The sequence below is a fragment of the Ostrinia nubilalis genome, chromosome 28, assembly GCF_963855985.1.
Source record: "Ostrinia nubilalis chromosome 28, ilOstNubi1.1, whole genome shotgun sequence".
In the NCBI taxonomy this organism is placed as follows: Eukaryota; Metazoa; Arthropoda; class Insecta; order Lepidoptera; family Crambidae; genus Ostrinia; species Ostrinia nubilalis.
Genome location: NC_087115.1, coordinates 2,528,800 through 2,540,598, shown reverse-complemented (window position 1 = coordinate 2,540,598; position 11,799 = coordinate 2,528,800). Strand labels below are relative to the sequence as shown.

At 39.9% G+C, this 11,799-nt stretch overlaps 1 protein-coding gene across 1 annotated transcript; it reads right to left on the bottom strand.

The window, feature by feature from the left end:
• Nucleotides 1-1,222: 1,222 nt before the first annotated feature.
• On the bottom strand, nucleotides 1,223-11,495 carry LOC135085349 (lipase member H-A-like). Its single transcript, XM_063980136.1, has 8 exons — nucleotides 11,418-11,495; nucleotides 9,291-9,465; nucleotides 8,397-8,545; nucleotides 7,980-8,081; nucleotides 6,018-6,164; nucleotides 3,450-3,642; nucleotides 2,223-2,360; nucleotides 1,223-1,535 (listed from the first exon to the last, which is right to left on the bottom strand). Exons 1-8 carry the CDS (start codon nucleotides 11,467-11,469, stop codon nucleotides 1,478-1,480), a joined length of 1,014 nt encoding a protein of 337 aa, XP_063836206.1. The 5' UTR covers nucleotides 11,470-11,495; the 3' UTR covers nucleotides 1,223-1,477.
• Nucleotides 11,496-11,799: the final 304 nt, after the last annotated feature.

Genomic DNA, 11,799 nt, shown 5'->3' with positions numbered 1-11,799 from the left:
TTGCATTGTCACCCGAATTACATGTATGTCCGAAATTTTAACTCAATCAATTGATGAAGGATTTCTAATAAAAAGACAAATACATTTTCAGTTTATTCTTCTTAAGTGACACAGAGAGAATGACAATAGACAAAAGCAGAAACATTTGCTTTTTTAGGCCATAGATAATACTAGGTACTAATGCGTTCCAATAGGTTTGTTCAAATTTCGAGAACGACTGAACCGACAAAAGCATTGGAAAATTTACGAAAAATAAAATAAAATTTTATCCCGTACAAAATGTTCATGGATTTTGTTATTTTTATTAAATACCTTTACGCCTGAGTTAAATGACACCGACATCAAGGTTCATCAATTTAAGTTTAAAATAATAGGCATTAATGTATGAAGAAAGAGCTTCTATTCTGTATCTACCTATGCCCGTGTATTTTTGATCGGTGTCAAATCGGAGTTTTTGGTGCGGGGTACGCGGGTGTTGCTCGCGGCGTGAAGGTCAAACGCCCAAGGTCATTGAGGACTCTAATCGCCTTAATAAGGGTAATAACGTTGATGTAAAATTAATTAGCACGCATTGCGTTTCGAACCAGGAGGTAAGCGAAGATTACAATAATCCTAAAATGCATAGATAAAGGTAATTTTGCATACGTTTTTTATAAACATTTGATAGTGTTATCAATAATGTTGCTAATCAGGACTTAACATTTTGTTAGTCAACTTTCGAGCCGAATATTTGATTGATTAAACGGATGTTATTTGAAAATTGCTTAACATGACGTCAGGACGTCCACTCACAAGGTGGGCCGACGACCTGATAAAGGTAGCAGGAAGGCGCTGGATGCAAGCCGCTACCAACCGCGCGATGTGGATGTCATTGAGGGAGGCCTATGTTCAGCTGTGGACATCCTGTGGCTGAAATGTTGATGATGATCATGAAATAATAATATATGTTTATCACTAAAACTGGTTCACACCTATCGTTACCATCACTTTACTCTGCAGGATTACATCAGCAATCAAATAAAGGACTATTCCCACCTCTCGTTCCCACCGCTGCAACTCCTGTGTAGCCAGGATCTACAGCTTGACCGCCAATAAAAACCCAACCAGTGAAGGTCAAGTTTGTCCCGGGAGAGAGTGTTATCGAATCAAATTTTAATTTTTCAAAATGGATTCTAATTTTAGATGTGACATACTTAAATGAGAATTAAATAAAACAAAGTCATTATTTTGTACAAAATTATTTAATGATGTGCATGTGAATACGGCTATTTTATATTTTATTTATTTATAGTATATTAGATTACAAATCATAGCTTAAAAATACGTAAAATACATAAAAAAGGGAGTGGTTAATTTTATATGATTGTAGCTAACATAACATTTCATTTTGTTTTCGTTTGGTATTATTTAGGTGCTTTATATGACACAATAAGTAGGTAGGCTTTATTCTATGGGTCTTTATCTTTCTTATATCCTCTTAACCCCTGGAGAACGGAGGTGCAGCGTTGGTTTCCAAGTGGAATATTCCAGTAGTTCTGAAAAAAAAAATACAAAAATGATTGTTTTAATTTTTTTTAATTTTTCCAATTATTGATCTCTGTCAAACAATTTGAACTACTAGCTCATCTAAAGTCCGGTCGCCGAGCAGATAGAATTTCGTACAATGACCTCAAGCTACCCATCCTTATTGGCCGGCCGCAGTGTGTGTGCGAGCGCGATGGGAATATAATTACGGCCGAGCGATAAGGATGGGTAGGTTGGGGTCATAGAACAAAATTCTATCTGCTCGTCTATTGGACTTTAGTGGAGAATACTTTGCCCTTCCATGGGGAATCAAACACGGAACCGTTGTTTCATAGAGGGGTTGTTACCACTATACATCAGAGGAGGTGGACAAGACCACAAAATAAATGGTTTTAAAAGCCAACTCACAAATCTCAGAAGATTAAATTAATTAGCAATCCAGTGTTGCGGGATCCAGTAATGCAGGATCAACAATAAGACAACAACACATACTCGTCTGTGTGTTTGAAATTTTGAATCCACAAATTCGAACGGATTAGTTTTGCGGGACACTTTAAACGGGATGTTCGTGTGAAAGATAAATATTAAAACTTAAAGGCTATTACACGTAGGTATACCTACTACTAAACGGAATCCTGCAAAAAACAGTTCCTGCAAAAACGGATCGTTCCTTGGGCACTAGCCCTTATGGCCCTTACCCAGTCTTAGGCACCAGGCCACCCATCCTCAAAGTGCCGGGCATGATGCAGTTGCCGGTGAGAGCAGCAGTCAGCGTCAGACATCGGCGACCAGTGAACCCTCCGGTGGTGAGGGACTCGGCCATGTAGTAGTAGGACCTGGAAGTAGTTTGAATAATTATAATCTACTAGCGGCCGCCCGCGACTTCGTACGCATGGATCCCGTTTTACCTCCTTCATCTATCTTACACAGTTTAGATTTTTTCATACAAATGTTTTTTCCCGCTAACTCCCGTTCCCGTGGGAATTTCGGGAATTCCTTTCTTAGTGCACCTCTACGGTACCTAAGCTACGTCCCTTCCAAATTTCAAGTGCCTACGTTTAGCCGTTTAGGCTGTGGGCTGTGCGTTGATATGTCAGTCAGTCAGTCAGTTTCTCCTTTTATACATTTAGATTTATTGTTTCTTTTTTTTAATTACTTGACAAAATCGAATTGCAGGTTTCTTCTTCTTCTTCTTCTTATTCGTTACGCTATTGGCAGAGCGGTCGTGGTCACGTTGAGGCGTTGTTCACATCGGTTGTAGAGGCTGATACAACTCTCCGCACGATCTCCCGCCATCTCTCTCTGTTGGCAGACTGTCTGGTGCAGTTACATACGCCGTCCCCCACTGCTGATTTCACTTGGTAGGTCCAGCGCATTGGTGGCATGTTCCTTCGACTTTTCCTTGGACGACCAGTCGTTCTATGGAGTTGTCAACCCGCCTTGAGACATGTCCGAAGTATTGCAGTATGCGCGACTGTACTACGATTGATAAACGCTGAGTTCACGCTTACGATTTAGGACAGAGAAGTCGCCTGGCCAGTGAGGATTCGTGGGTTCGATTCCCACCCAAGCTGTTTTTATCCACAACAAGAAAGCTCTTGGAGTGCGTATCACTAGATGGAAAGTGATGATCCTCAGTCACAGAATAACTGGCTATCTAACCTCTAACTGCCCGGAACACAACCATGCTGTTAAAAATGTTGTTATGGCGACAGACTTAGATAAGATGGTGGTAGATAGCCAGGCGGACTTAGAATAAGCCCTACTACACCGAACCGAACAGAAAAATCTGTGGGAATCGAACCCAGAACCACTGGATCTGAAGCAGATGGTCTTCTTACCACAGAGACTGTTTTTAGCTATAGCTATTATTTGCCAATAATCCTTCTTCAGTAAAGACCAAAAGACCTGATGATAAAATTTACCTAGCATGGTCGCAGTCAGGCGAGTCGCATCCAGGCATGTCAATACCACCGTTGGGGTAGAAGTCCACGTGTCCCAGCGGAGTCGCAAAGCCGACCAGCCCAGAGCTGGTGTGGATGACCTCGGTGTAGGCGCCGTCGGTTTCTCGGAACTTGTCGTCGTTGGTGAGGAAGCCGAGGAGAGCGGCTTCCAGAGCTGGAGAATATAAAATTATTAAGTAAGTGCGAACTTAATAGCAGTGATGCGTGGCACAAAGAGAACTGCTGCTTTTTAAACCGGCAAACAATGGTGACTGAGTTTGTTGCGGCGCTTCTTCTCAGCACTTGCCAAATGTTTGTCTCGAAGCGCTGGCAAAAAAAGAATGAGACATGTATAGGCTCTTTAAGAGCATTTGACGATTTGTTAGTACTAATTTAATAAGTCTATACAAATAAAGATGATTTTGATTTCGCCATTGTATCAGAAAAGTTTCCGAGTGGCGACTACTCAGATCATAGAAAGAGAATAGATATGAAGTCGCGCGTAACTACAACGAGAACCAGTGTCCCCACATTTCCCCCACCACAGCTCCCACACACACATTCAACTGTGTAAAAACAAAGCGACTGAGAGTCTACGACAACATGTGCAACCGGCTTAAAAGTGCTGTGATTGGCCAGAAGGCGTGCCTTATGGCCAATCAATGGCCGCGTGACGTGACGCACACTTTGAAAAAAGCAGAGAAGAAAGATAAAATGGAGTCGATAAGATATCGATACTTTAAATCCTGGGGGCAAGGCTCGAAATTGGTTTAAAAAATGCTTGTATGAAAACCTTTTTATTATTATACGTTATTATTATGTTCTTTAACGATTTTTGCATGATAAAGGAGTCAGTTCCATTTTGTATGGACGAAAAACTCAGAATCAATTATTGGGACTAAATGAAGTTACCTTATATTAATTTACCCCAACCAAAGCTCAATGTCGTTATCGATGGAGTATACAGGGTGTTAGGTAAATGGGTATATGAGCCGACACTAGCCCATGTTAACATGGTCATATAAATGGTATGGTGAAGTCAGAAAATTGATATCTTCATTTTAATTATTTTATTTTTCATACAAATCGGATTTTATAAAATTTATTTTGTATGAAAATTAAAAAATTTAAATGATGATATCAAATTTCTGACTTCACCATACCATTTATATGTCCATGTTAACATGGGCTAGTGTCGGCTCATATACCCATTTACCTAACACCCTGTAGAAGTTATAGACTGACAAAGTTTGTATGAAAAGTCATGGGTTAAGTAGGTACTTGCGATTTTTACCAGTATTTACAATATTGGTAATATATTATTATTTACTTTAATAATAATAACAGGATCACTGTAATTATTATTAACTACTATCGCGCATTAACTTTTTAATTATGGCGAAATTCGTACCGCCTATGTTTATCAAAAATAATGCCTATATTAGGCTTTCAACTAGCTCTTATAGTAATTACATAGTTGACAGTTACTAATCCCTTCTACTATTGTTATTGTTTTTGTAAAAACTTAAAAATCGCAAGCAACTCATGATTTTTTCATTCAAAATTAGAAAATAGAAAATAATAATTTACTTCTATTTATCGATAATAGGAAACCGTATTAAAACACGAGCCCTGCACTATGTTACGACCGGCACATGCGGCCGTACTGTGTATTTTCACGCGTCAGTGGATATCGGAAGAAATAAAATACATTGCGCAGTAGTTACGCATGACATAAAGTGGTTGCTAACTAAATCGTCAATGTACAACGTATTTGAATTTTTATCACCACTAATTTCGATATCGCAGTAAATGTCACGGCACTGAATTCGTTCGTAAAAATGTTTAGTTTTTTTTATTTATAAGCAAAATACCAATGGATTTGCAATACTTACATGTGGTAAATGACTTCATTGTTCCTGTAGTTCTTCGTTTCACTTATGTTGTTGCACGTTACGACGCATTATCCAACAATATCGGAGAACATTTCCTCAGTACGACTGAATCGCGACTAACCTGGCGTCGCGGGCGATGTTCGTTTCTGGGCATATCGCGGAGACACGCGCCACGCCCCCGTTTCACATCTATTCCCTTCTATGATCTGAGGGCGACTACAGGCAGGTCTCCCACTTGGTGTACCGACGATCTAGTGAAGGTCGCTTGAAGCACCTAGGCGCGAGCAGCACAGGACCGATCCTTGTGGAAATCTTATCCAACAGTCTTCATTTGTTACGAAGAACGAAAGTCTACCAAGAATATTTAGTTGGCATCATTATTCATTAAAACCTTTGGAAGTCTACTGCTGAAAGTAAGTCACTCCAAGGAGGCAAGGAGTGCCACTAAGCATAGTTACATCATGCACCCTTTTTTATGTAGCGGCACCGAGTATGATTTCCAGATTTTATTTTTAAATATGTAAATCTTTTTATAATTTCCATTTACCCAATTTCATTGAAGCTCGCTTTTACCTTCATTTCAGCATTTTAATCAGTTTTGACCTTTTGACGCAAGAACTTCCCCGTTGTACTCGTAGGTAAAAAAGATACTAACCAGTAATGTAAGCGATGTCCCCATTCACATTCCTGCCGATCATACCGGCCTGGTGGGCTCCCAGACTGTGTCCCACAATGTGGTAGTGTCCCGGGACAGCCCCAGTGGCTTGGTTCAGCCAGTTGATGAAGCGCGCGATGCTTTCAGCTGGAATCAGTCAAAATTCAAATTCTTTATTATACAGTGTGTCCGGGCATGTAGTGATCAAACTTTAAGGGCGTAATCTACGGACAATTTTATCGGTGAAAATACTTTAATTTGGGGCTTGACCCATTTCTCGCATATTTACAAGGATTTAAGTTTTTAATTTTAAATTTTCACCTCTTCCTTCAAAAACAAGTGATAGCGTGGGTAGTTTAACATTAATAAGCAAAAATTTTATATCATGCGATAGCCAATAAAATTATCTATTAGTAGAAGTAGAAAACAGATACAAGTATCGTACATTTTAAGGGTGTAAGAATGGATTTAATTAGAAATAAACACGATTTTTTTCACATCTTTTTCAGTTATTTCCCAACACAAGAAAAACCAGGTCGTTAAGGTATGTTTTATTTGCATTTTATTATTAGTATTTGAGCTATTCTACAAAACCAATGTAAATTTATTAGTCTACGTCTATTAGTTTCGACGTAATTGTTGAACAAAGATACCCCTTCCCAGCGGTTTCCATAGCGCACGCGACATGCGAAAATGCACTGCCTGAAAGAATCACACAACCTATTCCGATTACTATGGAAACCGCTGGGAATGGGTATCTCTGTTCAACAATTACGTCGAAACTAAGAGACGTAGACTAATAAATTTACATTCGTTTTGTAGAATGGCTCAAATACTAATAATACAATGCAAATAAAACATACCTTAACGACCTGGTTTTTCTTGTGTTGGGAAATAACTGAAAAAGGTGTGAAAAAAATCATGTTTATTTCTAATTAAATCCATTCTTACTCCCTTAAAATGTATGAAACTTGTGTCTGTTTTCTACTTCTACTAAAAGAGAATTTTATGGGCTATCGTATGATATAAAATATTTGCTTATTAATGTTAAGTTACCCACGCTATCACTTGTTTTTGAAGGAAGAGGTGAAAACTTAAAATTAAAAACTTAAATCCTTGTAAATATGCGAGAAATGGGTCAAGCCCCAAATTTAAAGTATTTTCACCGCTAAAATTGTCCATAGATTACGCCCTTAAAGTTTGATCACTACATGCCCGGACACACTGTATAGACTCACATACACGTCCCATATACATAGATTGTCCTTCTACCATTCAGGACAATACACGTTCTTTCGTTTAAGTGGCTTTTGCTAATATCTAAGTAGCTCAGATGGAAGAGCAGACGCCCGGCATGTGAAAGGTCGTGGGTTCGATTCCCGCCTGAGGCAGTTCTATTTTTCCAAGTTATTTATAATTTAAAAAATAACATTAATTTCACACAACGCCTTCAAACTTAACTTGACCTTCACTGGTTGGGTTATTGGCGGTCAAGCTGTAGATCCTGGCTACACAGGAGTTGCAGCGGTGAGTACGAGAGGTGGGAATAGTCTCGTACAGCGCCATTTACTCTCGAATCAAGCAAAGCTTGTAAAGTGAATAAAAATGAGGTAGAATATGGATTATTAAGCCGGAGAACCAAAGTGACTGACATAGCCCGCAGAATCGCTAAAATCAAGTGGCAGTGGGCGGGGCACATAGCTCGTAGAGCTGATGGCCGCTGGGGCAGGAACGTTCTTGAGTGGCGACCACGAGCTGGAAGACGTAGTGTGGGCAGGCCTCACACGGTGGACAGACGATCTAGAAAAGGTCGCGGGAGGTGCCGAGCAGCGCAGGACCGGTCTTTGTAGAAATCCTTCGATGGGGGAGGCCTTTGTCCAGCAGTGGACGTCTTTTAACTGAAACGAACGAACGAATGGATTTTTAAGGACATTATTATTATAACAGTGGTTTTTAACTTACCAGCAATAAGGGTGTTGGTGACCGCAATGGCGTAGTTAATATTGCCGGAGCCAGCGCTCCAGTCAACCACGATTACGTTGACATCCTCAGCAGAGAGGAAAGCTGCAAAATGAACAATAGAAAGTGTAAATGTATGGGTGGAAACGATAAGTGATCTCACTCGATTGTTTCTAAACTATACAAGATATCGAAAAATTGGTTACTGGTCCTGAAAGTGCTTCACGAGCTCTATCAAACGGTATCAATAATGTTACAGTTTAAAAACTGTATCATCCATGAAGGCGCTGGATGCAGGCCGCTACCAACCGGGCGATGTGGAAATCATTGGGGGAGGCCTGGATGGCCTGGCCAGGATGTTCAGAAGTGGACGTCCTGTGGCTGAAATGATGATAACAATTATTTTATAGTTTTCTTTACCGGGCACAAGCAGGGTGTTCATGGCAGCTGTAGCTCCGACCCTCCACCCATGGAGGAGGATGATGGTCCTCCTGCCAGGGTTGTAGTTAGTGAGCCCGAGCAGACCCTCGCTGCCCATCAGCAGAGGCTGGCTGACGGTCGGGTTTCCTCTGGAAATAACATAGTAAAGTTATTAGGCAAACTACATAGCTACTAATGCTGCAATGGAGGCTAAAGGACGTACACTAATCAATCCGGAAAGGGATCGTAAACGTATATTTTATAAAGATTATTAGTAATTTTTCATTGCACAAATTACTAATAGTTCCGTTAGCCCCTCGTACTAAGCTAAATTCTTGTGTCACGCAAGAGTGACCTCACCACAATTAATAGTCGAGCGGCGTCAGGGACCGAACCCGCGTTCCCCAGATCTCGAGTCGGCCAGTCCGACCCCTTCACCGTTCGGCTATCGTGGCTTCAAATCCAGGTCAGTATTCTTTGTATGAAACTCCATACTGCCTTTCTTATCCCCACCGTAACGTAAACGCCTCGCCTCGCGGTTATCAGCTCGCAAAAGACGATACGATGTTGATCCCTTTCCGAGTTGATAAGTCTGCTGATCTTAAAGGAATGCGAACATCAGGTCTCCCCAACGCAGTGAGTGTGGCCAAATCCGTCACATCTCTCCTGTAGAAACTAAATGACCTGATGTTGATTTTATGATCACCGTAGACTGCTTCTTCTGCTTAATGTAGACGACCTCCATTTCATCATCATCATCATTTAAGCCACAGGACGTCCACTGCTGAACATAGGCCTCCCCCAATGATTTCCAATCTGCCAGTTACCTCCATTTGCCTCTGACAAACTAGAGGGTGCTCTTGCAGTGGAGACTAAACGACCTGACGTTGTTACCTGGTGAACAGATGGTAGACAATCTGCCTCTCAGGGTCGAAGCGGTTGACGGCGACATCTCGGGCTGTCACCCAGGTGTCAGCCAGGTGCAGGTTGCCGTCTCCATCAGCGATGTGCTGGTAGCGAGGACCCTCCTCATCTAGTTTGGAGATGACGAGGTCCAGAGCTGGGAGCGCTGCAAAGAAGAGAGAATAGATCTATAATACTTAATCTATATCTATAAAAGCGAAAGGTGACTCACTCATTCATCACTAAATTATAAAAACGAAAGGTCACTGACTCACACATTCACTCATCACGAAATCTCAGAAACTACAAGTGCTAGGAGTCTCAAATTTTGCATGGGGGTTTCTTTTATAAAGTAGGTACTCTCTAAGACGGGATTTTGCAAAATTCAACCCCTAAGGGGGTAAAACGGGATCCACGCGTACGAAGACGCGGGCGGCCGCTTAGTTTTATAAATTAAAGCTGAAGAATTTGTTTGTTTGCTTGAACGCGCTAATCTCAGGAACTAGTGATCCGATTTGAAAAATATTTTTTGTTGTTTAAAGGCTTTTAGGCTATACTCGTTTAAATCATCACTAACCCAAAGAAGTAAGTAATTCCACGTGGACGAAGTCGCGGTCAGATTAGAATACATGGTACATATTATACGGAGTTGTGTGTTCGTGTTATATTTTTTTAACTTGTAGATAAGTAGTAGACAAATACTACGTCACAAATCATCGTATACGATATGGACATTACGCATTTTTAATAACTTATCAATAACGATAAATTGATACTTATCTAATAATATCATTATTATTATCTTCAGGTGTAAGTACCAAATTAAAAAATACACAGGTGTTTGTTGCTTAGTGCTAAAAAAATATAAAATACCTACCTTATACGAGTACCTACCTAAGCAAGTGAAATAAAGAAAAGTGAAGTTTTCTATCAATGATCACAATCACTTGAAAAAAACATAAATTAGGTAACATTTATCTTCTCATATCATATCGCGTTAAAACCTGTTTATATTAATTCAATTTATCTTCTCGATATAAGGTATGGTTGTATAAGGAATACAATTATTATTCGTGCTCAGGGCACTGGACATTACAATAGCGCGCACTTTCGCTTCCTAAGAACTATGGAGATAGTTACCATACGTTCAATTTGCCATAAAAAATTGTCCAAGAAAATTATAAAATAACATCAATGAATTCAAATAATTATACAAAACAATATTAGGTACACTCCTTTGAAGTTGTATTTAAAAAGAACACAACAACAACTACTATTGTAACGGCACTATTCCCACCTCCCATTCCCACCTCTGCAACTCCTGTGTAGCCAAGATCTACAGCGTGAGCGCCAATAACCCAACCAGTGAAGGTCAAGTTTGTCCCGGGGGAGAGTTAAACTGTCATTGAACCCGCAACGAAATTAATCAGAAGAACATAGGAGTTTGAACTCCTTAGGATCGACTTGGGATCACTCTTTACACGTATTAAGTAGATAAGTAGGTAACTAAATTTTAACTGCTTCGGACCATTTCCCCTAAATTAATTAAAATTTCGGAAAATTTGAATGCTGGCTCTTTCCTTGCACAAAAGCTGAGTATTGCACTAGTATTATAATTCTGTGGTATTGCTATCCAGCGAGAAAATGCAGCCAGCATCCTCGCCTCTTTGTCTCGCGGACTCACTTTTATTTTTGAGTAATAAGTTTTTGTTTGTTTTTAAAGGTGGAAGATGGAGATACTAAAATACTTGTAATACCTACATTTACCCATGTTCGCAAAATAAATATATTTGATTTGATTTATTTGTTTTTGTTTTGACATCATAAAGGTAGCATGGGAGGCCTATGTTCAGCAGTGGACGTCCTATGGCTGAGATGATGATGATGATGACTATTGTAAGTAAAGTCGAACCTTAAAGTCGAACTCCTCCTATGTTCTTCTGATTAATTTCGTTGCGGGTCCAATGACAGTTTAACTTTCCCACGGGACAAACTTGACCTTCATTGGTTGCGTTTTTGTGGCGGTCAAGCTGTAGATCCTGGCTACTCAGGAGTTGCAGTGGTGGACGAGAGGTAGGAATAGTCCCGTATTGTAAGTAAAAATATATAAATAAATACCATTGACAGCGGCAAGTCCAAAAGCAAGCAGAAGTAGCCCCAATCGCGCCATATTGTCTATTACTAATTAAATATCGCAATTAACGAATTTAAATACCTCTGATAATTTACGATTCATTATCTTATCTGTATAGATAGAATTCTTGCTTTTGCCCAAAGATTTCGATTTAGAATATTTAGGCTGGGTTCCACCATCTTTCTTTAACTCTGACAAAGGTCAAAAATCTGTCAAACTCCATGTGAAAAACACCGGTTATCGTTATAGTTACGGTCAAAGTTAGGTGGTACAAGTGCAACGCAGCCTTAGAGTTGTGCTTAGAGTGTTTCATTTCCGATACTTTACTCAGGTGTTCTTTGTTAAACATAGACAAAAAAACATTGA